At 32.5% G+C, this 23,634-nt stretch overlaps 4 protein-coding genes across 6 annotated transcripts; 2 read left to right on the top strand and 2 right to left on the bottom strand.

The window, feature by feature from the left end:
• The first annotated feature begins 729 nt into the window (after window positions 1-729).
• On the top strand, window positions 730-4,405 carry LOC105773349 (hypothetical protein). Its single transcript, XM_012595143.2, has 6 exons — window positions 730-1,153; window positions 1,236-1,280; window positions 2,426-2,498; window positions 2,862-2,959; window positions 3,957-4,027; window positions 4,183-4,405. The coding sequence occupies exons 1-6, from the start codon at window positions 775-777 to the stop codon at window positions 4,306-4,308; spliced, it is 792 nt and encodes a 263-aa protein (XP_012450597.1). The 5' UTR covers window positions 730-774; the 3' UTR covers window positions 4,309-4,405.
• A 1,804-nt stretch (window positions 4,406-6,209) lies between these two features.
• Window positions 6,210-10,982, top strand: LOC105773344 (hypothetical protein). Its single transcript, XM_012595128.2, has 6 exons — window positions 6,210-6,722; window positions 6,816-6,860; window positions 6,958-7,030; window positions 9,000-9,097; window positions 9,819-9,889; window positions 10,700-10,982. The coding sequence occupies exons 1-6, from the start codon at window positions 6,332-6,334 to the stop codon at window positions 10,823-10,825; spliced, it is 804 nt and encodes a 267-aa protein (XP_012450582.1). The 5' UTR covers window positions 6,210-6,331; the 3' UTR covers window positions 10,826-10,982.
• A 997-nt stretch (window positions 10,983-11,979) lies between these two features.
• Window positions 11,980-15,225, bottom strand: LOC105786623 (protein SRC2 homolog). Its single transcript, XM_052628972.1, has 7 exons — window positions 14,776-15,225; window positions 14,573-14,677; window positions 13,737-13,863; window positions 13,577-13,648; window positions 12,679-12,724; window positions 12,297-12,588; window positions 11,980-12,201 (listed from the first exon to the last, which is right to left on the bottom strand). Exons 1-7 carry the CDS (start codon window positions 14,816-14,818, stop codon window positions 12,164-12,166), a joined length of 723 nt encoding a protein of 240 aa, XP_052484932.1. The 5' UTR covers window positions 14,819-15,225; the 3' UTR covers window positions 11,980-12,163.
• A 1,538-nt stretch (window positions 15,226-16,763) lies between these two features.
• Window positions 16,764-23,468, bottom strand: LOC105773283 (phosphatidylinositol 3,4,5-trisphosphate 3-phosphatase and protein-tyrosine-phosphatase PTEN2A). 3 transcript variants are annotated; one of them, XM_012595050.2, is made up of 13 exons: window positions 23,315-23,468; window positions 21,505-21,993; window positions 21,247-21,348; window positions 21,115-21,171; window positions 20,496-20,561; window positions 19,778-19,954; window positions 19,580-19,666; window positions 19,396-19,460; window positions 19,244-19,320; window positions 18,628-18,674; window positions 18,372-18,502; window positions 18,206-18,275; window positions 16,764-17,433 (listed from the first exon to the last, which is right to left on the bottom strand). In XM_012595050.2, the coding sequence occupies exons 2-13, from the start codon at window positions 21,916-21,918 to the stop codon at window positions 17,038-17,040; spliced, it is 1,689 nt and encodes a 562-aa protein (XP_012450504.1). In that variant the 5' UTR covers window positions 21,919-21,993; window positions 23,315-23,468; the 3' UTR covers window positions 16,764-17,037. The 3 variants fall into 3 exon arrangements, with proteins under 3 accessions (XP_012450504.1, XP_012450547.1, XP_012450511.1); XM_012595093.2 differs by having other exon boundaries at window positions 21,505-21,947; window positions 23,315-23,422; XM_012595057.2 differs by lacking the exon at window positions 23,315-23,468 and adding an exon at window positions 22,246-22,328.
• Between the last annotated feature and the right edge of the window lie 166 nt (window positions 23,469-23,634).

Below are 23,634 nucleotides of genomic sequence, written 5' to 3'. Positions count from 1 at the left end.
AATTTTAGAATTTGGACTAAATTGACAAAATGTACAAACATTAAAGGTTAAATTTGTTGAATTTTTAGAATTAGGACCAAATAGCAATTAATTTTTCAATTTAGTCACTCAACTTTTCAAAATCAAATATTTTAGTCACTTTCTCATTAGTTGTCGTTAGATGAATGACAAAAAGCTAACATAGGCTTTTTTATTGACATAATAATAAATTTAGCTCTCCAATGTTTACACATTCTATCAATTTGATCATAAAACTAAAAAATTCAACAAATTTGGCCCTCAATGTTTATAAAATTTGTCATTGTAGTTCAAATTCCAAAAATTCAATAAATTTAGCCCTCAACATTATAAAATTCAATAAATTTTAGGATCAAATTGATAAAACGTATAAATATTGGAGGGCTAAATTTGTTATTAGGTCGATAAAAAAGGTTTGCGTCATCTTTCCGTCACTCATCTAATGGGAGAGTGACTAAAATATTTGATTTTGAAAAGTTAAGTGACTAAATCAAAAAAATTAATAGTTTGATGACCAAAATAGAACTAAATACATAGTTTAGTGACTATTTTTGTAGTTTACCCAAAAAAGAAAAATCCACAAAATTGGGAACCAAAATGGCAAAATCAGCCATATGCCCAATCCCTTTTGTCTTCATACACAATTCCCCACAAAAATGGAATCTGTCACTGTTATATTAATATATGTGGCTAAGAGCTTAAGCTGTTGGCTTCATAATTGTTTATTTGAGAATCAAATCGATATACGCTCCAAAAATGACCAAAACCATGTTTCTTCCGCTTCTCCTCCTCCACCAATCCACCGCCGCAGCTTCCACTTCAGTGTCAACGGAGTGCACAGTTTCCACGATGGACGATTACCCGGTTCCCGTTCGGCGTGAAGTTTACGGCGACGGGAGAATCTTCGATATTAGCCATAGATACACCATGGATATGCCGTCATGGGAGAGAAAGGATGGTCTGGGTCGGTTCCTCTGGCTTCCCGCCAGCATGAAGAATGGGTCGTTGGCTAATAACTCACTGATGAAACTACCGACTCATAGCGGCACACACGTCGACGCGCCGGGCCATATGATCGACCGTTACTTCGACGCCGGGTTCGATGTCGACACCCTTGACCTAGAAGTCCTTAACGGTAAACGCCCACCGCCGTTATTAATCTTCTTTTTTAAATGTTAATCGACGATAAACACTAGGCGTTTGTTTAAATGCCGCAGGGCCAGCTTTGTTAGTGGATGTGCCGAGGGACAGTAATATAACTGGTAATACCATTTCTAAATACTCTTCTTTGAATTTAAGTTGAATATTTGATAGTGAAAATGGGCCGAGTGGACCTGATCCGGCCCATAAATGGGATTAATACCATACATGATCTCCACTCGAATTTATTTTAGCTTAAATTCCGACACGAATGTTTTCTGTTTTGAGTTTTTATGATTTAAATTATCTTTTATTTGTATTTTGCACTGATTAATTTTATTTGTTCGGATATATTGTTTTGTGATTATATTAGTACCTAATCATGTTTGATTCAGACAGGCAAGTTGGGTAAGTTGGATTGAGAATTGGTTAGGGTATTGATTCGAATAATAACTTTGAACTAGTTAGAAGAGGAACTGGTACGGACCAGTTGAACTGACTAAAAATGGCACGGACTAGTTGAACCGGCTAAAAATCGGTTGAATCATTTTTTAATGATTTTTTAGGTTGAACTAACAAATCGAGGGTCTGACCAATTTGACCACAAACCAGTTCTAAAAACATTGCTTGTACCCCGTAAAAAATAATCCGATCTGATTGAACCTTGCTCATGAATTACATTAACTCAATATATGATTTATCAAGTCCGGTCCAACCTAAATATAAGCTTTAAATTTTGTTTAAATTTATTCATATTTTTATAATAATATCTGGTACATTACTAGTGAAGTTTTTAGACTCCACAACTAGAGTTAGGGGTTAACAAGTGTCTTATAAATTAGTACACTACCAATGTACCAAATGCTAACTCATAGTAAAATATTAAAAATAAATATTTAAAAAAAAGAGACATGTGATCATTTTTAAGATTGCTTGTAGAATAAAAAATACATTTATAGTGTACCAAATATTTATACGCTATTTTTGATATTTATAATTTTATATATGTTTTATTACAATTTTAAATTTAAATCGTAAAATTATATATTAATTTTTCATATAATATGAAAAAGATAATATATAAACAAATAACATATTATTTAATTGAAAAACGGGTTGGATTGAGCTCAACTTTAGCAGAAGCTCAACTCATAAATTGAACCAACTTTGTTTTCGGCTTAAATTTATAAAACATTTCCAAACTCTCTCAAATATCGATAGATAAATGTAGATATGATAACAAATAGTAATCTTTTGTTTTTTGCAGCCAAAGTTATGGAGTCGTTGAAAATTCCCAAAGGAGTGCGTCGTGTTCTGTTTAGAACACTAAATACAGACAGGTATGTGTCTGATATGAATATATGTTTAGGTTAAAATATGCTATAAGTTCTTATATTTTTTTGTAAATTCAGAATTTAGTCAATGTACTTTTATTTTTAGGAATTTAGTTCTCTACTTTTTAGATTTTAAAATTCAGATCCAACTGTTAATACTATTAAAATTATTTTGGTTAAATCCTTTTGTTTTAGTTACATTACTACCATGTGAATATTTTCTTTGTTTCAAAAATTTCACACCAATAAATTTAACTATGTTAATAATTAGAACTGAATTTTGAAACCTGAATAAATTCCGACTTTGTGAATAGTAAAAGGACCTCTGAATAAATTTATTTTTGGATATTTCTGTTTTCTCAATTTCAGGAGGCTTATGTTTAAAAGTGAGTACGATTCTAGCTATGTTGGATTCACAACAGAAGGGGCAAGATGGCTGGTGAAGAACACTGACATCAAACTTGTAGGTAAGATTACTCGGATTTGAGTGTTAGTGTTGGATATAAATATTATGATACTTATTTAAAGATCCCGTTATAGTGAGATCACATAGGAAGGACAAAAAAAAAAACACTAATTCACCATTGATCATGCCACATAAGATTTTCATTGAGAGACATGAGTTTGCCTTTTAACCGATTCAACGAGTTTCAACACTAAAAAAAAGAGATTGATTTCTAAAGAAAAACAATGTATTCAATAATTGATTTAACAAGTTCTAAATCATGAGCACAATTTTCTAGTTTTTAATGTGGCTTGATCAAACTGTTATAAATTCTTCATTTCTATCTTTTAATCACAACCGTTAATTTAAAAAGGATTCTATGAAATCCCACTATAATAAAATCTCAAATTACTTTACCTATAAATATATACAATGTTTTTTCAAAATATTCATGTCTTGGTGGATCTTTAGAGGAACATATCCCTATATCGACGTTTGTATACATGTCAGGTACGAATTTTAAGGCACTGCAACAAAAAATTGAAGAGCAAGAATTGTTGGGATGTTCTTCATATTATCACATAACTACATTATTTGAATGATGTTAGAATTGGACTAGATCAGCTAGTTGAATTGGTATACATTCTATTAAATCGATGGTATATAATTAGATATAAATCAAATCGATATAAACGGTAAAAGAGATAGATATTGAAATAAAATAAAAAAAAATGTTAGTTCAACCTATGGAATCGGTTGGTGACTTTTTATATTTTTTCTTCATTTGTTGTTGAGAATTTAAATTTAAAATCAATGATCTGATCAGTTCAACCATCGGTTTATTTTTTATAATATTGCATGACAATCATTCGGAAATAGGAAAAAGGGTGTTAAATTCTCGGATACGAATCCTAAACCTTTTAAATTTTTTTAAAAAACAATTGCATGAACCAACTGAGTTAATTCGATTTTTGGTTGTTTCCTTGCAATATAAGTAATTATGCTGATGAATTTTTTAGGAGTCGATTTCTTATCCGTTGCATGTGAGGATCATATGGTTTCGGCTCATCTTGAATTCTTTGAAAGCAGGGTAAGGAATTTTTTACAATTTAATTCCTTTTCTTTTCCTTAAATTATTTGTGTCCGTCGATTTATATTCAAACATGATCCTCGAAATATATGAGTAAACTTTAAGTATACTCGTATTAGACACATAACACTCGCTTTCGAGTTCGGATAATGCAGGAAATCATTCTAGTAGAGGGCTTAAAACTTGATGATGTTCCAACTGGGATATATAATGTACATTGCTTACCTTTAAGGTTGCTTGGTGCTGAAGGATCACCCATTAGATGCATTCTCATTAAATGATACATGTAATTGATTCTGGATTTAGCCTTTGTATTATCATATGATGTTTTTCTGTGTTTATACTTTTTAAATTTTAAAATTTCGTTCTTGATCTAAATGGTTATTGTTAAATTTCTTAAGTTAAATTTAACTATTTTCAAAAAGATTAATATTTGATTCACTACCGGAGGAGTTTGTAGAGTCCACAAGTAATGTTAGGGTTTGACAAGTATTTTATAGGGATATAGTAAAAAAAAAAAAAAACACATGATAATTTTTAAGGCTGCTTGTGGAATAAAATAAATACACTGCTAATGTACTAAATACTGATCTTTTTCAAAATATTATTTGAGAAACATATTATCACTAACTGATTGAGTCTTAACTTGATTGACATGGGCATTGTTGCTAATTTAAGAGAATATGAGTTCAAGTGCGCTAAAGCACATTATTTCTCAACTTATGCTTGTCAAAAAATTGTAATGCCAACATGGATTTTCATTTCTTTATATAGCTAGAACATTGTAATATAATATATATACCTGATATGATACCCTTACTGCCATGTCAATTTATTATTTTTACTACAATAAGTGTTAAGTGTAGTAGCAATACACATTGCTCTTTTAAAAACATAATACAAGTTCGAACTTTGGAGGCAACATTGTTGGAAGAGATAACCGTGAACTCGAACATAGATAATAAAACAAACCAGGGGTGAAGCCAGAAAATCTTTTTAGGGGGCGCAAAATTAAATTGTAATTTTTATGATAGTAAAAATGAAAATTTTAAAAGATTAAATCAAAATTTTATCTTTTTTAGGGGGTAAAAGTATAATTTTACCTTTACTAATTTAAAATTTTAAAAATTTTAAAAGGTCAAATTTTTAGGGGGTCAGTGCACCTGCCAACCCCCTAGATTCGCCCCTGAAGGCTGAAACAAACATAAACAATACAAAAAAAAGACGCTATTTTCACATAATATTAAAAAAATATGACATCTTAATTAATGGATCTAATATAAACAAAATTGACAGTACAAGACTAATAGTTGAATTTGACCTAATAGATTTAATTGTTATATTACGCATCATTATTGAAATTTCAAAATTTGAAAAATTATATAAACAAAAATTGATCAAATTAGAATAAATGGATTAAATACATAACTTACGCATATAATAAGGACTAATAATAGAATTTGACTCAAAGTTTTGGACAACTATACAAATAAAGGTCCAATTCTGATTTTGCCTCTCTACTAGGCTGAAATTTGATAATTAGTCTCTTCATTTTAATTTACTTAAAAACATACTTAAGCATTTGGTTAATATATAACTTTTATTGGTTAAAGATAATCGAATGAAATTTCCCTAACTTTAATTGTATGATAAAAAATAACAATAAAATTCACGTAATCACTTGAACAGCAATAAGTAGAGATGTTTTATGCCAAATTAAAGGAATTAAATCACAATTTCATCGGAATAGAGGGACTAAAACTAGCATTAAACCAATGAATTTTGGAGCACTATCCAATTTATAGGTAAAAGTATCATGGAAGTATGTATTTTGCCTCCTTTACTTAAAAATAGACAACTTAGTCCATGTGCGTTAGATCGAAGAGCAAACTAGTCTTATTAAAAGTTTCATCTATTTTTACTGTTAAAAACTAGTCTTTGTATGTCAGTATGAGATACATGTAGCACATCATGTGTCATTGTTTAATTATTTTGTCAACTATATCATTTTTTAATAGTAGAAATGGATAATTTTTTTTAAAAAAATTATCAATTTACTATTTAATTTAACTATATAGATTAATTTATCTATTTTTAAAATAAAAAAGGCTAAAATACTATCTTTAACTTTTAGTAGAGGGCCTTTATAGTATTTTTAACCCTCTCTGTCTTATTTTGATAATAGTTAGTTGAGACGAATGGTCACAAAACACAGTTACCGACAACATTCAAATCAGACACTGTTATATGTATATCATAAGAGCTACTAAGCTGTTTCCATAAGCTCCAAATTGATCAATAACCATGTCTTCTCTGTTTCTTCTCCTCTTATCCACCGCCATCACCGCCGCCGTCGCTTCCATTCCCGCCTACCCTTCAGTGTCGACAGACTGCACCGTTTCCGCCGCGGATGATAACCCGGTTCCCGTTCGTCGTGAAGTTTACGGCGACGGGAGAATCTTCGACATTAGCCATAGATACACCGTGGATATGCCTTCGTGGGGGAGCAAAGGTGGTCTGGGTCAGTTCCTTTGGCTTCCGTCAAGCATGAAGAACGGTTCAAGGTCCAATAATTCCTTGATGAAGCTGCAGTCGGTCCATTCCGGCACCCACGTCGACGCGCCGGGACATATGGTCGACAGCTACTTCGACGCTGGGTTCGATGTCGACACCCTTGACCTTGATGTCCTTAACGGTAAACACCCAACGCGGCAATCGCCATTGTTGGATCTCTTATTTTTCATTGTAATCAAATGATGCACTCCAAGTGTTTGTTTAATTGTCACAGGGCCAGCTTTATTAGTGGATGTGCCGAGGGATAGTAATATAACCGGTACCGATCTACAGCACCATTTTTTTTTTGGCTTTGTGTATGATCTGATACTGATAATAACCTATAATCTTCTGTTTTTATTTTAATGTTGTTGCAGCTAAAGTGATGGAATCATTGAACATTCCCAAAGGAGTGCGTCGTGTTCTTTTCAGAACATTGAATACCGACAGGTAATGGAGCTTAATTCAAGACAAAAATACTTGGATTATTCTTTTAAATGTTTCATTACTAAATTAACCCCTAAACTATAATCAAATTTCCAAATTAATCATTAAAAACTTTTTATGTGATACTTAAGTTATTAATTTTGCTCAATTTTTTTAAAAAAAATACTACATTTAATAAGAACATATCACGTGTCATGTTTTTATTTGCTAATATCACTGTTTGGGTAAACTAGGATAAAATTAATAGTTTAGAATTATTTTTGTTAAAAAATGAACTGGGTAAGAAAACCTCTGTGGTTCTTCTTAATTTTGATATTGAACAAATTGGGATATAAGTTTGGGGTTAATTTACTGAATGCTAGCATATGTGGTGAATTTTTGGAGCAAAAAAGCTTTCAGCAACCGCGGCTGGCGGCGCTATCACCAAAAACTAGGTTTTAAGGAATATACATTTCTATGTTCGTTTTATAATCTATATTCAACTTCATGGTTATTTTCCTAATAATATCGTCTTTAAAATTTAAATCTACATTCTCTAGTTAAAAGTACAATGTGCTTTACCATTGCATCTACACTTATAATCTGTCGAAAGATAAGTAGAAATGAAATTAAACGTAAAAGGGTAGAGATGAAAAAACCAAAAGAGGGTAGGAAAAGAAATTATGATAGGAGAGAGAAAAATTAATATTTACATAAAATAATTTTGTATTTAAAATTTGTATGTATTCAATAATATTTATTATTTTGGTGATCATATTTTAGTATAATTATAAAATTTATTTTAAATAATATATTTTAATAATCCATATTACAATTTTTAAAATACTGTCATAATATTTTTATTTTACTAATAAATATATTATATTTAAAAATTATAAGATATTAATAAAATTAATAAGGTATCAAAAAAATATTTTTATTGTAAGGGTAAAATTGATTTTTTAATTTATTCTTTATTTATTCGTTAACATTATTATAAGTAACCAAAAATGTAATACTTTGTATATTCCATTAAATCAACAAGTTATGTTATACTTATTATTTCTTTATTTCATGTGCATCAAATAGCTATTTTATTATTTTTATTCCAATGAACCAAAGGAGGGGTTAGTTTTTATTATGTTCTTGGAAGTTACATGCTATGCTATCAAGGTTTAACGGTGAGCTTGGGGATGTATCAAATATGAGGACATGTAATTTATTTCTATGTTTCTTCACATCTTTGGAGGACCATACTTAATTTCATATATATGGTTTTGTGGTGTGCATAGGTGACGACTTGAACTATTTAAGAAGAATGAAAAGTTTGAGTATCATAAGTTATCAAGTATGTTGAGGGTTTCTCAAAAGAAAAAAAGGCGTCTTTTTTTGTGGGGGACTTTTTACTCCTTCAGAAGAAGTATGTGGAGTGTTGTTTGTCTGTTTTAAGTCGACAAACCCCTCAGCAAGTTCAGTATTATCCTCAATGGTTTTTTTGCTTTTAACCTTGTTGAGAGCCCGAATATTTGAAGAGACAATGGATTCACAGGGCGAGAGTGCTTTGCTGGGTGTCTAAAAAGGCGAACCATGCAGAAGTGGTAGCATTTTCACCCATTAATGCCCTATATGGGATTGAGTCCAATCATGTGCAATTATGCATGGTTCGCCTTCCCAGGCACCCAAGGAGGCGCTTTCTCACTCTCTGAATTTGGAGTCTTTTCAGGTTACTTCTTTAGACACTCAAGCTCTCAGTAGAATTGAGAAACAAAATTCTCACCGGAGATAATAACGGACTTGTTGGTCCACCAGTTTTGAGCGGACGACACTTCACATACTTTTCCCGAAAGAATAGGAAATCCCTGAACAAAGTATTAACTCAAACAAACCTATCAACAAAATAATCAAAGTCATTGGCGTTGTCTCCTTTTTGTTTGAACATAGAATTTGTTTGAAATGGTAGATCATAATTTTGTATCCTTTTCCCCAATTTCAGGCGGCTTATGTTTAAAAAGGAGTTTGATTCGAGCTATGTTGGATTCACCACAGATGGGGCAAGATGGTTGGCAAAGAACACTGACATCAAACTTGTAGGTAAGATCTTTTCTCGATTTTGAGTGTTGGATACGAGTATGTTTATTTTTCCTCTTAGTTCTCATTTATTTGAAGGGATCTTGAATCCGTATTTGAATTTACGAGAAAAACAAATGTCAGATACGAGTACTTAAAGTGAGAGATATAGGGTATAAGGTAAAAGAGTGTTTATGTTCTTAACTTTATATCATCACATAACTTCATTTCTCGATTTCAACATGGAACTTGCTAGATGTCAGCTTTTAAAAGTAGTTTGCAAGCTAAACTCTAATGGAGCGTATCTGAATTTACGGGGAAAACAAATGTTGGATACGAATACTTAAAGTGAGATATAAGGTTTAGGGCAATGTTTTTTAAACCGAACCAGTTAGGCCACTGGTTCTTTAGTCTAAAATAAATAAAAAATATTGTTCAATCGATCTGTACCGATTCAAAGCCATTCTTCAGACTGGTACCTCAGTCCAACCAGTCCGATCTGATTCAAACATCCTTGCTTTAGGGTAAAAGAGCTTTGAGTTATGTTCGTAGCTTCAAATTATAACGTAACTTCGTTGCTCGATTTCAACCTGGAGCTTGCTAGATGTCAGCTTTTAAAGGTTGTTTGCATGAATCAAACGTGCTAAATTCTGAGCTCCTTCGATCAGCCTATTGGTGTTGCTACTTTAGTTTACTTGCAAAACAAGTAATCTTAGGACGAATTTGTTTATCTTGGAAAATGCAGGAATCGATTTCTTATCTGCTGCATGCTATGATCATTCCGTTCCAGCTCATCTTGAGTTCTTTGAAGGCAGGGTAAGGAAATTGTAATTCAACAACACATTATTTTATTACTTTTATACGTGGTCAAATTAAGGTTTTGGTCCTTTTATATACCAAAAATTGGAATTTAGTTCCTATAATTTAATTTAGCATAATTTAATCCCTTTATTTTTATAACGCCTTAGGTTAAAATGCTACCGTGGATTTTCCTTAGAAGTACCATCTCCAATTCCAAAAAAAAAAAAAAAAAAATCATGTTAGCATGATCAGTTGAAATATTGTATTTAAGAAAAATCCATGCTAGCAATTTTGACTAGAATTAACGATAGTTCAAACTTAGGTTTAAATATTAAAATTGTCCTTAAATTATATCAGTTTTCCCACTAGGGTTAGGTGCTTAAAGGTTTTTTTTCTATCAAAAGTGATACTTAAACTATTAATTTGGTCTCATTTTATCCCAAAACACGATATCATCCAATAAGAACTTGACATGCAACATGTTTTTATTGGACTTCATACGTTATTTTAGGTAAAGTGAGATGAAATTGATAGTTTAGGTACCATTTTTGACCAAAATTTTGTTAGGTACCTAAGCGAGAAAAGTAGTATAGTTTGGAAGGCAATTTTGTGATTAAATCTAAAAGTACAGAGATTAAATTATGTCTGTAAAGATAAATCTTAAATTTAAACTCAAGGATTAAGGATCGATTTTCAAAGTCAAACTCTTTGCTTTTTTTTAAAAGAGTATTTGTATATGATCTAAATATATGAAAAAACTTTGAATATTCTTAAATTAAGTATATATCCATATAAACACTCATTGTCAAGAATTATTGGATCCAGGAAATCATTCTAGTGGAGGGCTTGAAACTTGATAACGTTCCAGTTGGAATATATAATGTTCATTGCTTGCCTTTAAGGTTGCTTGGTTCTGAAGGATCACCCATTAGATGCATTCTCATCAAATGATCCCAACTCCTTCACTGTTCTTATGCTAGAGATTTCATCACCGCTAATGTTGTTCGGATTTTTAATATTTTTGTCTAAACCCCTTTCTTATGTTTAAACTTAGAATTATAAATGAATCGAATTTGAACGAATAAACTTTTGTTCATGTTTGTTTGTATTCGGTGGGTGATTTTAAGAATTTCAATTAGTAAAAGTCGTCGTCCATTTATTCAAAATTATGTATAATTATGTTTATTCGTTTAAATTAAAAAACACATTCACGAACATAAATGAGCTTGTTCATAAATTGAACAACATTTGTTCGTGTTCAGTTCGTTTAATAAACGAGTCTTTAAAACTTAAATCAGACTATGCAACGAAAACCTTGTTCATCTACAATCCTTCTTAAACTACATGTAACCTTTCGTCCCTAAATTGAAAAATATTATTCGTCAGATTACTGCTAACAATGTTGTCAACCCCCAGTCTCAAAAATAGAGGATGGTGGATAAACATTTTCAAACTCAATATAGTGACGGTATCAGTGGTGGTCGCGTGTGGTAGTCGTATGCTTGCGAAGAAGATTCTTCAAAAGCATACGGAGGCTTAGCACGCTAGGAGTGGGAGTCAAATCATTCCCTCTCCTCTCGGTCAAAGATTGATTGGCGAGCTCCAATTTTATACTATGAATATGAAAGGAATTTGCAAAATTCCTTTTCATAATGAAAACTGCCTGGTCAAGGCTGTACATGGGAACGAGAAAGGGGTTTGATAAGCAGGAGTCGGGGCAGCATGGATACGAGACTATTGATTGAAGTGAAGTTTCGAATCATTGTGGTTTTCTATCTTCAGATTACCAAATTGGAGAATCACCAAGGCCTTTCAGCGATTTGACGCGCCCCCCTAAAACTCTACATCGTTGCAACAGCAATGATGGCAAATCTTAATACTTAATCCCAAAATAAATAAAAATATTACAAGCTTAAACATATTTAAACATATATTAAGTTCACATCTTTTAAAATGTTGCAATACCAATTGATTCTAAAATAACGGACCTTCAAGTTAGGATAATAAATAGTCTGCCTTAGGTTAAGTTTAGGTAAATTGTTCAATATTTCATTTGGCTTTGGTGGTGTTGTAAGACATCAAAGTTGAACAAAACAGAGTAGAAATGACCTAAAAAGAAATCCACAAACTGAAATGTATTATCATCATAAAAAGTCAAAACTATACAATGGCTATTACAGAGTTCTAAGTTTTCTGTTCCCACACAATATTTTAATTACTTCTCATTTTTGCTTTTGGTTGACGCGTGAAACCCTTGGCCGATGAGGAATTGTCTCCTCCTTGGAGGTTTTAGTACGGTGGTCGGGGATAATGACCCGGGAAAGGACCTGTTTGCAAAATGGAAAAGAATGGAACTTAAGTACTATATTTGAAATGCAATGGGGAGTAATCATCGAAAGATATAAAATGTAACTGAAATTACCTGGCGGATAATAGGGTGATTGTTGTGGATACGTAGATGGGGGATACGATGAAGGTGGCGGAGGGTATGCGGAAGGTGGTGGAGGGTAAGCCGAATGTGGTGGAGGATAAGCCGAAGGTGGAGGAGGGTATGCAGATGAAGGATACGCTGGATATGGTGATGGAGACGGATATGTTGTAGCCGGTGGTGGATAAGAAGCAGGATAAGTTGCCAGAGGTGCAGAATATTGAGGGACATGTGGAGGAGGAGCTGTATATTGTGGTGCTGTCGGAGCATATGTTGTGGTTGGCGGCTGCAATAATCCAAGTAACCGTTTAGTTCACATTTTTTCAAATAAATATTAACAAAGATGATGAATAAAAGTAAAATAGATTGGACTTACTTTGGCATTTCCATAATGCATTATCAGCCGTACTTCTCCGGCATATCTGCAATTCGAAAAAGTAAGAGTTGGTAGATGCTCAAAGATTGCTCTAGCTAAAGGAAATCCAAAAATAGGGAATGTAACATGAAATTTAACTCCGCAAATAAAATAAGTCAATAACCGAGCATGAAACAGAATGTCTTGCTGGTATATATATAACAAATAAGGTTCCAAGAAACACAATTGCTATCAAAACAGTATCGTAACATCTATGGAGCAAGACATTGCAGCAAAATGAGCAATTGCGTGTCAATGTTGATGAACAGAAGCATAAATTAAGCAAAAATCTTTCGGTTTGAGGACAACTGAGACATGCATACATGACTACAAGAACCGGTTTTCTTCCTCATAAGCCGTGAGAGAAAAAATGAATCCACAAGGAAGATAGGATGCAATAAGTCTAAAGACAAGCTAGCAATGACAGAGATTCCGGAATTATATGGAGGAACATAAACAGGGTTTCCACCAATATAAGCTTAAACCGATCTCGAGATTAAGCGTCCTTAGATTCTTCATCGAAACATATCTTATCCTAGTACATGCTAAAAGCTACCATTCAATTTTCGATTCATTTACCTGCCGATTTTTCTTTGAAGTGACCAAAAGAGTATCATTAAAATCCCGAGATTCCGGAATTATATGGAGAAATATAAACAAGGTTCTGCAGCCAATATAACTTAAACCGATCTCTCAAGGTCAAGTGCCGCTAGAGATTATTCATCGAAACATATCTCATCCTAGTACATGCAAAAAATGACAATTCGATTTTGGTTTTCGATTTGTTATTCATCAAAACATATCTTACCCTAGTGCATGCAAAAAGTGACAATTCAATTTCAGTTTTCGATTTTTTTACCTTCCGGTTTTAGTCTGAAGTGACCAAGCAGTATCATCAAAACCCTGAGAAAGAACCTTCTGCAATTGAATCCTACAAGAAAACCGAACATTAGAATCGAAAAACCAATAAGAACAAATCTTTTCAAAAGCACATAAACGGATCAAAGGCGTTTTCTTACTTTCCACTGCCGATAAAATCGTCATAAGTCAATGTATTGCTGTTCCAAACCACAACATTGATCTCTCTAAGCCCTTCAATCAATGTGAATGTGAACCTCTCTTGGAATACAGGTGCTTTGCCACCATCTAAAACAAAAAACCGAGATGTTAAATTTCCGGAAGAGTTCTAGGGCGAGCTTTTTAGATTGAGCTTTCTACAAGCTCCGATCACACAAAAACAATGAATATGTTAACTATAAATCTACCGATTTTATGTCACCCTTCAATTCAAACTAGGAAAAGCGACGTCTATGGATTCTAAACATTCATGATTTGTATGCGAATTAAGCGAATTACTTACACCTTGTTATCACAATTTTTTTCATAATGTTGTCTAATATCACAATTATGCAAAATATTATTTAATTACAAAAATTATTACATCATTCGTAATGTTTTAACATTGCACAATTAGACAAATTACTATAACTTCTATAATGTCTTATATAACATTGAAGCTTACTAAAAGCTCATTTTAAGGAGCTTCTCTTAGAATTTTCCTAAATTTTGACTTAGATCCAAAACCCAAAATACATGCATTCGTATATATATATATATATATATATATATATATAATGCTGAATCTTACATGAAGATTACCCAATTAGACAAACTATTAGAACTCCTGTAATGTTTTGTATAACATGGAAGCTTACGGATAGCTCGTTTTAAGGAGATTTTCTTAGAATTTTCCTGAAGTTTAACTTAGATCCAAAAACCCAAATCAAAAACCCTAAAATACATACATACATTCATCTGTGCATATATATATGTAAAGTTGAAAGAGAGAAATTACCAGTGCAAGTTCTAGTACGGTATTTAGTGCTGCCATATTCAAGACAAACGTAAGGATCTTGCCTTGAAAGCCATTCAGTATCTTTCAATCTATTGCATCCAACAACTTCCATAGCCACAAAAGAAAAAAAAGAAAACCCAACATTCAGATAAGCAAAAAAATCAATAATTACCCTATAAAATTTTTAAAAAAAAATCGCGTACCAGTAACCTCGAGAACATGGCCATGGATACCAGAAACCGACATGGATTTGATACTAAACTAACAAATATAAAGAAAATAAAAATGAAGAAAAGTACAGAGAAGAAATTTGGAGTCTTTTTGTGATGAGATTTGGTGATTTGACCTGCCTTTCAAAAAGGGGGGGGTGACTTTTTATAGATGAGAAAACGAGTGAACTTTTAATGATGGGTTTTTCTTTTAAAACTTTTTTTTTCTTTGCAACAGCAAGGGAAGTTTAATTGAATTTGGGGGTTTTCAATTCGGTTTTAAAAACTGGCAAAATCTATGCAATTTCCATATAAAAAATATATAAACGTGTAGTTGCCATAACTGAAAAGGCTTGTAAAAGTGAAAAAGAAAACGATTTTTTATTTTCTGTTTGGATAGAAAGAAAAAAAAAGAAAGTTTTGGTTTTTGCGTTTAGGGGTTGTAACTTGTAAGTTGTTTAGTTGTAAAATGGTAATGGCGGCTGTTTTATGTGAATAAGAAAATTATAAAAAATAGATTATTTATTTCATCAAAAGAAAATTAGACTTTTTTTTGTTACTTTATTTCGTTGACAATGAACAGCCATTGTCAAGAAATTATAAACGAAAATGCCAGTTGAATAAAATACAAAAACAAAATTTCCAAGTAGCTACTTGTTTCTTAGTTTATTAACAGAATTTAGAAAAAAATAACAAAAACATTTTTTAATTCAAGTATTTTCATATTCATTTAAATAAATAGTAAATGTATTAATGACGAACACAAACAACACTATTTTTTCTCTCAATTATTAATTATAAAAAATTATTGTGGATTAATAGTTACGGTTGAAATTTTAATATCTTAAATTTGGATGGTTCTTAATTCATTAATGTGTAATAATTTAATTATAATTATAATTATTTGAATATATATATATTATTTATGATATTTTTGTAATTGTGTTTGTAATCTAAAAAATTTCATAAATATTAAATATATTTTTAGAAAAAATTAATTAATATAAATAATATTATAAACATGATCTAGCATCAATACTCAACTCAACAGCTCAATCGCTTTAGTTGATTAATTTAATCCAATTTTAACAAACACTTATTGAATTAAATATTAAGAAAATATAATTTTATTAGTATAAGATACACACAAAAATATAATTTAACAAAATCGATCCTATCCAATAATTTAAGCCGTGTGGTGTATTATATACACAAAGAATACTTTCCCTAATGAGGCAGAGATAAGGCATCGATTAAGAAAAAAGAAAAGATCTTCTAAGAGAAGAATTTTTTATTATTTTGAAGCCCTTTTTCTCCACGTCATCAAATCAAACAAAAACCAGGTCAAACTCTGACTAAAACGTTTTTTTTAATTTGACAAATTAAGAGATTTGGCCACTATTTTGACTTTTTATTGCTGAAATTCGTTTTATATATATATATTAATATTTATTTATGTATTTTTTTTATAAACGTTTTAACACGTTAAAAAATTATATTTTTTTTATAATTTTTTTTTCTTAAAGAAGTTAAACAAATAATTCAAGTATGAATAAATATAACCAAAAGTAAACTATTACGATATACAAACAGATTGGTAATCAAAATATAAGTCAACCCAAACTAGAATAAATTTAGACAGACGCCAGCATGGAGAAATTTTAAGCACACGGGGTAAAACATAAACTAAAGATCTCAAAGTTCTCAAAACCTCGACCTTATCATCATTATGTCAATATATCATAGGATTTTTATAAAAAAAAAAAATTCATATATTCATGTGAAACGAACAAGCCGTGCTTTAAGAAAAAGCATAAAAAAGAATTATGTTACTGGGACTTGGATATGTTGGTATATTCATAAATTCAACATGGGCATATGTCAGTTGCAGACGCGAGATAAAATACTTAAAAGAAAAATGAAAAATCGGCAAAAACCCTAAGACAACTCATATAGTATCAATAACCCTGCAAACTACATGATAAAGAACGAACAAATCAAATGTTACTTTTCTAAATGGTGAACTAATTTTTCTTTCACAAAGTAACCAAAAAACGAATTTCTTCGAGACTTTGATTCATAATTTAATGCAGAGACTATTCTACCAGCCAATTTTTTTTATGGGGATTTACAACACCTATAAGTCAGAATCAGAATGTGAGATGATTCGAATAAAACGAATACAATAGAATATTACCTGGGATTCATATAACTAGCAACTTGATGTATGTACAGGAAGTTTGACGTTGCTCCAGTTCATTCGCTATCAAAATCTTCCTCGTCTCCGAAACTGAAAACAGATGCATCAGCAGCCATTGCCTTGAATTGACTTTCCGAGCTGGAAATTGAAACACGTGCATCAGCAGCATCAGCAGCTTGCTGGACGGTGTCTTTTCTAGGCTCATTAATGGCATGTGTATGTTGGGTGTCCGTACTTCCTATGGAAACTTTTTCAGTAGACTTCACCAAACTTGCAACCTGATCGGAATTAGTTGTTTTGGACTTCGAGGTGGCTCCATCGGCGGATTCGGAGGTGCCTGAGCTTTCATCTTGCTTATTTGTAGGAGTTTCGGTTTGTGACTTTGTGGGGGCAGTGCCACTATAATCAACAAGCACAATCTCAACCTGGAAACCGGGGGACGGCAATTTCCTCTGCAAAAAATATCCAAAAGAGGAAGAAACATCAAAGAGGACATTGTTTCAACCAAAAGTAATGAAGATACGTAGACAGGTTGAAAGAACATCACAAATAAATTCAGAGTAAATTCTAGAAACATATCCTGCGGTTAACGGCAGACTAGATATGCCCTCTGAGGTTTAAAAATCGACATTTTAACTACTGTGAGATGTGTTTGATTTTATCTTTCCAAAACACTCTTTAACATTTTCGGTTTCTTTCCAAAACTTCTCATTTTCACTAAATACCTTTATAATCCGCCCAGCATCAAAAACCTGAGATTTAACAATTACCCATTTCCACATCCATGCTCATTCCAGGCTCTCTCTTTCTTCCTTAGCCATTTCAGGATTCACAGTTCCCCCAGAAAATCCTAAAAATCGAGATCAAACATCCTAAAAATCTTGTTACCATGGCTGTTGGCCAAGTATATTATGGATAAGGTTTTTAGCTGCCAATTTAAGCATAGTAGGAAGCCGAGAAATGGCTGCTAATGTGAAACCATGAGATAGGAAGCGAAAAAAGCCTGTAAAAATTTTTCTTACCAGAAACAAAGAAGTCATGTAAAATTAAGAGGAAAAATGGTTATCGATGTCGTGTATAAAATAAATGGAGGCAAGCATAAGATAGTTCAGTATCAGATTTTTAACCTCAGGGGCCAAATTTATTTTGGGTTAACCACAGGGTGCTTTCTTGGAGTTTTACACATAAATATATTGTCTCAACGTAAAGCATATCATGTTTTACCTTGTCGAAACCATCAAGATCACCAGTACTCAGAATTTTTCTGTTTTCTATCATTGTTGTATTTAACCAACTGATGAATCAAAAGGCCAAGAATCACAAAGAGATCAGTTTCAATTCATAAATACAAGCCAAGGAGCTAAATTTATTTGAGAGGAAGATTACATACCAGTAAAAATCCCCTTGGCGATCATTAAAATGGACTTTAAAGTCCCCAGCCAACTCAGTCAGACCCGATTCCCCAGGCAAAGCAAAGACCATAACTCCTTTCTTTGGAGCGCTAAACCAAAAATCTTCTGGCTGTGAAGAATAATTATATGCACCGAAGCTCAAATTGGTATAAGGATGCTCCAGAGCTTAAAACGGCATTTTTAAAAATATGGGCAGTGATTGTGATAATTAAGCAAACAACCAAAGAAACATACAGAGAGATCCTTGGTACGTGGATGCTTCTTTGTGGAGAAGAGAACACCTGTGCATGAAAAGATTATTATGTTTGGCTAGGCAGAAGGTTCAGGTAGCTTTAATATGACAATAGAATGGCGGCGAGTCAATTTCACTTCTTTGAAGTGCTAGAAGGTAAAGAATGTATCTGAAATTTTAATTTGCAAGGAAAGGTTAGAACCTAGAATTACAGCAAGTGCTCATTAAAGCATTCCGACAAAGACTGTCATTAACAAATGCTTTCAAGTGATGCAAAATTACATCAAGGGGTGGGTTTTGATCCTAAAACATAGGAACCAAATGAAATCAAAGGTGACCTTAAGCCGGTATTTTAGATTCTTGGAACCACAACTATGCATTTTAAACATTCTTAATGCCGGTATTTTAGATTCTTGAGTAAGAGCGAACGTAGACGTGTAAAGGTTGAGTGAGAAATCTTATATTCACATCTAACCTAAGGAATTCCTCTAAGCATTTTGAAGTATCTTATGCATTGGCAGATCCTAATTTATAGAAAAGCTTAGCTTAAAGAAAAATATAGAAGCACAAATAATCAATCAAATCAAAAAACCTATTTGCGGACAAAGTATGTTGTACCATTATGATCAGAGATGGTAATTGAGGGCCTGATCCAATAAGGGCAATGATGAAGCCGGAATCCTCTAAGAATGCACCTATATAAAATGTGCTGTCAGCAATAATACAAAGAACAAAGATGCAATATAAACATTGCATAGCCAAGAGAATACCTGCGTCCAGGAGGGTTTTCACCATTGAAGTATATTAAGGTGCGTTCAAAGTATTTGACATATCTCTTCAGAAGATAACAAGAAAACAGAAGTGGCAACCAGGTAAGATATAAACAGCTTGCCAAAGACAGAACAAATTCAGAAATTACTCGTCTGAGAATATCACTAGAAGTCCATTGCTCACAATTTGACTTGGCAGAACCAGCCCCTTCCCATCCACACATCTTTTCTGGTTGTAGTAGTCAATTGACTCTTCAGCAGTGGGGAAGAACTAGAAGGGATAATAATTTATAAAAACAGTATCAACAATTGTAACCGCCAAAACATGTAGCTTCACTAAATTCACTATCATTTCTTCAAAAACATGTCCAATGGGTCAAACCTTCAAGTATAGAAGAAGGCTAGAGATCATCAACCCTGTCCTTGCCATCCCAGCTTTACAGTGCACAACCACAACATTCTCGATATCTTCCTTTAGCCATGAGTAAGCACTTTGACAGAAAGATATTATCAATCGAATTGGGGGACAATTATGGTCATCAAATGGGAAACTAGCAACCTGAAGAAAAAGTATGATAACAATAATAAGAAGATGGGACAACTTTATTTACATTGGTCATCCTATAACAACAGTCAGTTTTAGTTGATTTGATTTTAACCAACTGGGTTGTATCTGTTGTTAAGGTGCACGAATGAGAAACAAAAGGTAGTGAAACAACAAAAAGAGTTTGGATGGAATTGACTCTTCCCAGGAATTATCCTCTGCCAATGACTGATTTCATCATCAAGTACAATATTCCACTCAATCCTCTCCGAATGGATTCCAAAAGAAATTAGGGGCTAATTTCTTCATTTGGGTTAAACTTATTTTTGCTTTAGATTAATCCACAGGTCCGAACAAATGAAATTTAATCTCTTTTCAAATGCTAAAATAGAGCAATATGCTTATTTGGTTAGAAAAAGGGTTTCTTTTATCAAAGCTAAACAATAGGCACAGGGCATATAGATGCCAGCTAACCACAAATTATGAAATAAGCTCAAGTGAAATATGAATAGCAAACATATTACCCTGTTAGTTCCCATAACAAACCATGTCATACCTTTCCTTCAAACAGTGAAGCATCATATAGTCTCTCAGAGCAAAGGTTATATACTTTGTACTTATCCTGCATATAGAAAGTCAGACAGATTTTAGGGCCAAACTGTACAATGTCATATAATTGCGAATTAGCAACATATAAAAGCCCCATCAAACCCAAAGGTTCATTTTGAGTAATACAACCAAATATTCAGGCAAAGCAACTTTAACTGCTCCACAACAAACAAGGTTCATGTTGAAAGAAGGTTGATGTACTAGGATAAAGGTATAGGCCAGAAAGTTGACATTATAGTCATCACCCACAACCAGGTATGTTTAAATTATCACAAATACAGCAAAACCTAACAGAACATAGATCAAGCTCATCATATTTTCGTTCAACTTATGAGGTCAGCACAAGGTTCCTGTTATCTATAAGGAAATAAATGGTAAAGTCCTCGCAAAGAAATGGTTCAGGACAATCAATTTGTCTTGTTCAATTTTTATATGCAGCCATCATAAGACAAAATTTGTGGTAAAAAATTATTAAATAAAAATATAAACATCAAAGTGAAGGAAACTAGAAAAAGAAAAAAAGATTAAAGGAGTAGAAAATTATAAATCAGTAGATGTGTCATTACCTTGTGATAGGTTTCAAAAAACCTAATCACTTCTTCCATGTGATTTCGATAGAACCCCTGTCTCACAATTACAGAAAATTTAGGACAATTAAAAGACAGTAGCCAAATTTAGCTATGAATTAGTTTAGCTACCTCAACATATCCAAAAAACCCAGAGCTCATGTCACCGGCAGGGAACCCCATAGCAATTATATTCTCAGTGATATATGTCATATCTAAGTCAAATCCTCCTTCCTGAAGTCAAAGAGCAGAGGCAACTTTACAAATATTGAGAATCAAATCATCATAAAAAACAACAATTACAATATATATCACATATCAATTCCCATTTTTTCAAGAGAAAGAAGTTAATGAAGCATCTCTGTGCAAAAGAAAATAGCAGAATCTGACCTGGAATCTCCGTTTGTTCTGTGAAACAACATGCCGAGCCTTGACCTGTACAGCTTTCACAGCATTTTTAGATGTGTTGACTATGCCATTTGTAATTGTTCCAAAAAATCCAGGTTGAGTAGTTGGTGAATTCCCTTCATTACTATCATTGGCAGGAGGAGATTTAGGAGACGAACGCAGTCCAATTCCACTGGTAAACCGTGCAAGAGGTGACTTTCCAGCAGTTTCTGTTTGTGAGTCCTCTTGTGAGGCAGCAAATGGCTGAGGAATTTTTAAATTTTTAGCCCAAGACGACAGCTTTGATGGTGAATCATGTGTAAGATTTTGTTGTCCTAAATCTGTGGCAGCAGGAAGTTGTACATCAGAAGCTTCAGCAGCAGGTGAACTTGATGAATCAGCGGGTCCGTTATCCATTCCAATGTTCCACGGGGTATCAATAATGACTGAAGGTCAAGAGCACAGATCTCAACATATGAGAAGGAATTATAGCTGCAAGCATAATGTCTAGGTTCAGCTAATAAATAGTGACTGCAATAAGAAAATCGAAGTTGTGGTTCTTCTTGCCTTAACCATGAATAGCTAAATACCATAATGATTTGATCTAATTCCCAATAGCAAGTATATAATGAGAAGGAACAGTATGACATATAGTAAAATTGCCATGTAATTCTACTAATTTTCTTAAGTTCGTATTCCACCTTAAGAAGCAAAGAGTGCATCAAAAAACATAACTGCACTAACCCAAGGGTACGCTATAGCGTGAGTCGCTTGAGCCATTTTTAATTCATGAACTCATTTGCAAAAGAATTTTCAACTGGCGAATACTGAACAAACAACTACGAAGTCAGGCTAGCAAACATTCAGATAGCATCCAAGCATATTATTACTAGCCAAAACCAAATTCAACCAACTTATTGGGAGAACTAATCAATGCATAATGGTAATTCAAATAGTCATAATCAGTAAAACTGCAAGGAAATTAGAAAATGATCTAAAACAGCAATCGCTATTAACAGTTACAAATGTGGAACGAACAAATTATCCACTTAACAGTCTGATTAGTGGCTAATTAACAAATAATAGTCACTGATTTTTTGCTCTGAAGATCAAAAGCCTACATTCAATTGGTAATAAAATTTCAATTAAATCTTCAACATGTAATCGAAATCAAATTCCAAATTTAGCTCCCAAATAACAAAATTATCTGCTTAACACTTTGATTGGTAGCTAATTAACAAATGATAGTCACTGATTTTTCGCTCTAGAGATCAAAAGACTACATTCAATTGTGGAATAAACAAAATCTGCTTATCACTCTGATTATTAGCTAATTAAAAATTAATAATCACTGATTTTTCAATCTAAATTTACAATTAAATCACAAATTTAGCTCCCAAATAACAAAATTATCTGCTTAGCACTCTGATTGGTAGCTAATTAACAAGTTACAGTCACTGATTCTTCACTCTAGAGATCAAAAGACTAAATTCAATCGTGGAATAAACAAATTATCTGCTTATCACTTTGATTACTGGCAAATTAACGAGTAATAACCACTGATTTGTCGCTCTAAAATATCAAAAGCATACATTCAATTGGTAATAAATTTACCATTAACAAAATCAGAATTTCAGCTTCCAATTAACAAAAATCATCAAAATCAACCAAAGAAAAAAAGTATATAAATCAAACTTCAGAATCCAAATTCCAAAACAGTTTCAAAACCTAAAGATGAAATCAAATTAAAGCATCGGTCGGCTTCAAAAGATTTGATTCAATAGATTAGGTCTACGGTGATTACAGATCTTACCTTGGATCGATATTATGGAAGAACCTGAACCATGGGATTGCAAATTTTGAATATAAGTAAAATAAAATTAATTTGGTAGAAAATGGAGAAATGTGAGAGTGGCATTTCGTAATTTGAAGGTGTTCAAGGGGTTTTAGCGTCAATTCACGTGATTTCACAGTCAATGAATGTGGACCGCTGATCTGGTAGAAGCTTAGATCAAAATATGTTTCGTAAATGATATAAACTTCGTCTGTGATAAAGATTTAATATTTGAGTTTGGTAATTTTTTATTTTGGAATTTGAATTTTTTATGGGTAAATTCTATTGATAGTCCTTCA

The sequence above is a fragment of the Gossypium raimondii genome, chromosome 1 (genome assembly GCF_025698545.1).
Source record: "Gossypium raimondii isolate GPD5lz chromosome 1, ASM2569854v1, whole genome shotgun sequence".
NCBI lineage: Eukaryota > Viridiplantae > Streptophyta > Magnoliopsida > Malvales > Malvaceae > Gossypium > Gossypium raimondii.
This window is presented reverse-complemented; position numbering and strand designations above follow the sequence as displayed.

Excerpts from the sequence above, each read along its gene's own strand:
- LOC105773344 (XM_012595128.2), top strand. The coding sequence starts at position 6,332 with ATGTCTTCTCTGTTTCTTCTCCTCTTATCCACCGCCATCACCGCCGCC. Across the intron at positions 7,031-8,999 it reads AGAACATTGAATACCGACAG|GCGGCTTATGTTTAAAAAGG; the intron begins GTAATGGAGCTT and ends CCCCAATTTCAG. Across the intron at positions 9,890-10,699 it reads TTGAGTTCTTTGAAGGCAGG|GAAATCATTCTAGTGGAGGG; the intron begins GTAAGGAAATTG and ends TATTGGATCCAG.
- LOC105773349 (XM_012595143.2), top strand. The coding sequence starts at position 775 with ATGACCAAAACCATGTTTCTTCCGCTTCTCCTCCTCCACCAATCCACC. Across the intron at positions 1,281-2,425 it reads GAGGGACAGTAATATAACTG|CCAAAGTTATGGAGTCGTTG; the intron begins GTAATACCATTT and ends TGTTTTTTGCAG. Across the intron at positions 2,499-2,861 it reads AGAACACTAAATACAGACAG|GAGGCTTATGTTTAAAAGTG; the intron begins GTATGTGTCTGA and ends TCTCAATTTCAG.
- LOC105773283 (XM_012595050.2), bottom strand. The coding sequence starts at position 21,918 with ATGGATAACGGACCCGCTGATTCATCAAGTTCACCTGCTGCTGAAGCT. Across the intron at positions 21,172-21,246 it reads GGTTTTTTGGATATGTTGAG|GGGTTCTATCGAAATCACAT; the intron begins GTAGCTAAACTA and ends ATTGTGAGACAG. Across the intron at positions 18,276-18,371 it reads CGCCAAGGGGATTTTTACTG|TTGGTTAAATACAACAATGA; the intron begins GTATGTAATCTT and ends TTGATTCATCAG.
- LOC105786623 (XM_052628972.1), bottom strand. The coding sequence starts at position 14,818 with ATGTCGGTTTCTGGTATCCATGGCCATGTTCTCGAGGTTACTG. Across the intron at positions 12,725-13,576 it reads CTTCAGACTAAAACCGGAAG|ATATGCCGGAGAAGTACGGC; the intron begins GTAAAAAAATCG and ends TTCGAATTGCAG. Across the intron at positions 12,589-12,678 it reads TGCATTATGGAAATGCCAAA|CCGCCAACCACAACATATGC; the intron begins GTAAGTCCAATC and ends GGATTATTGCAG.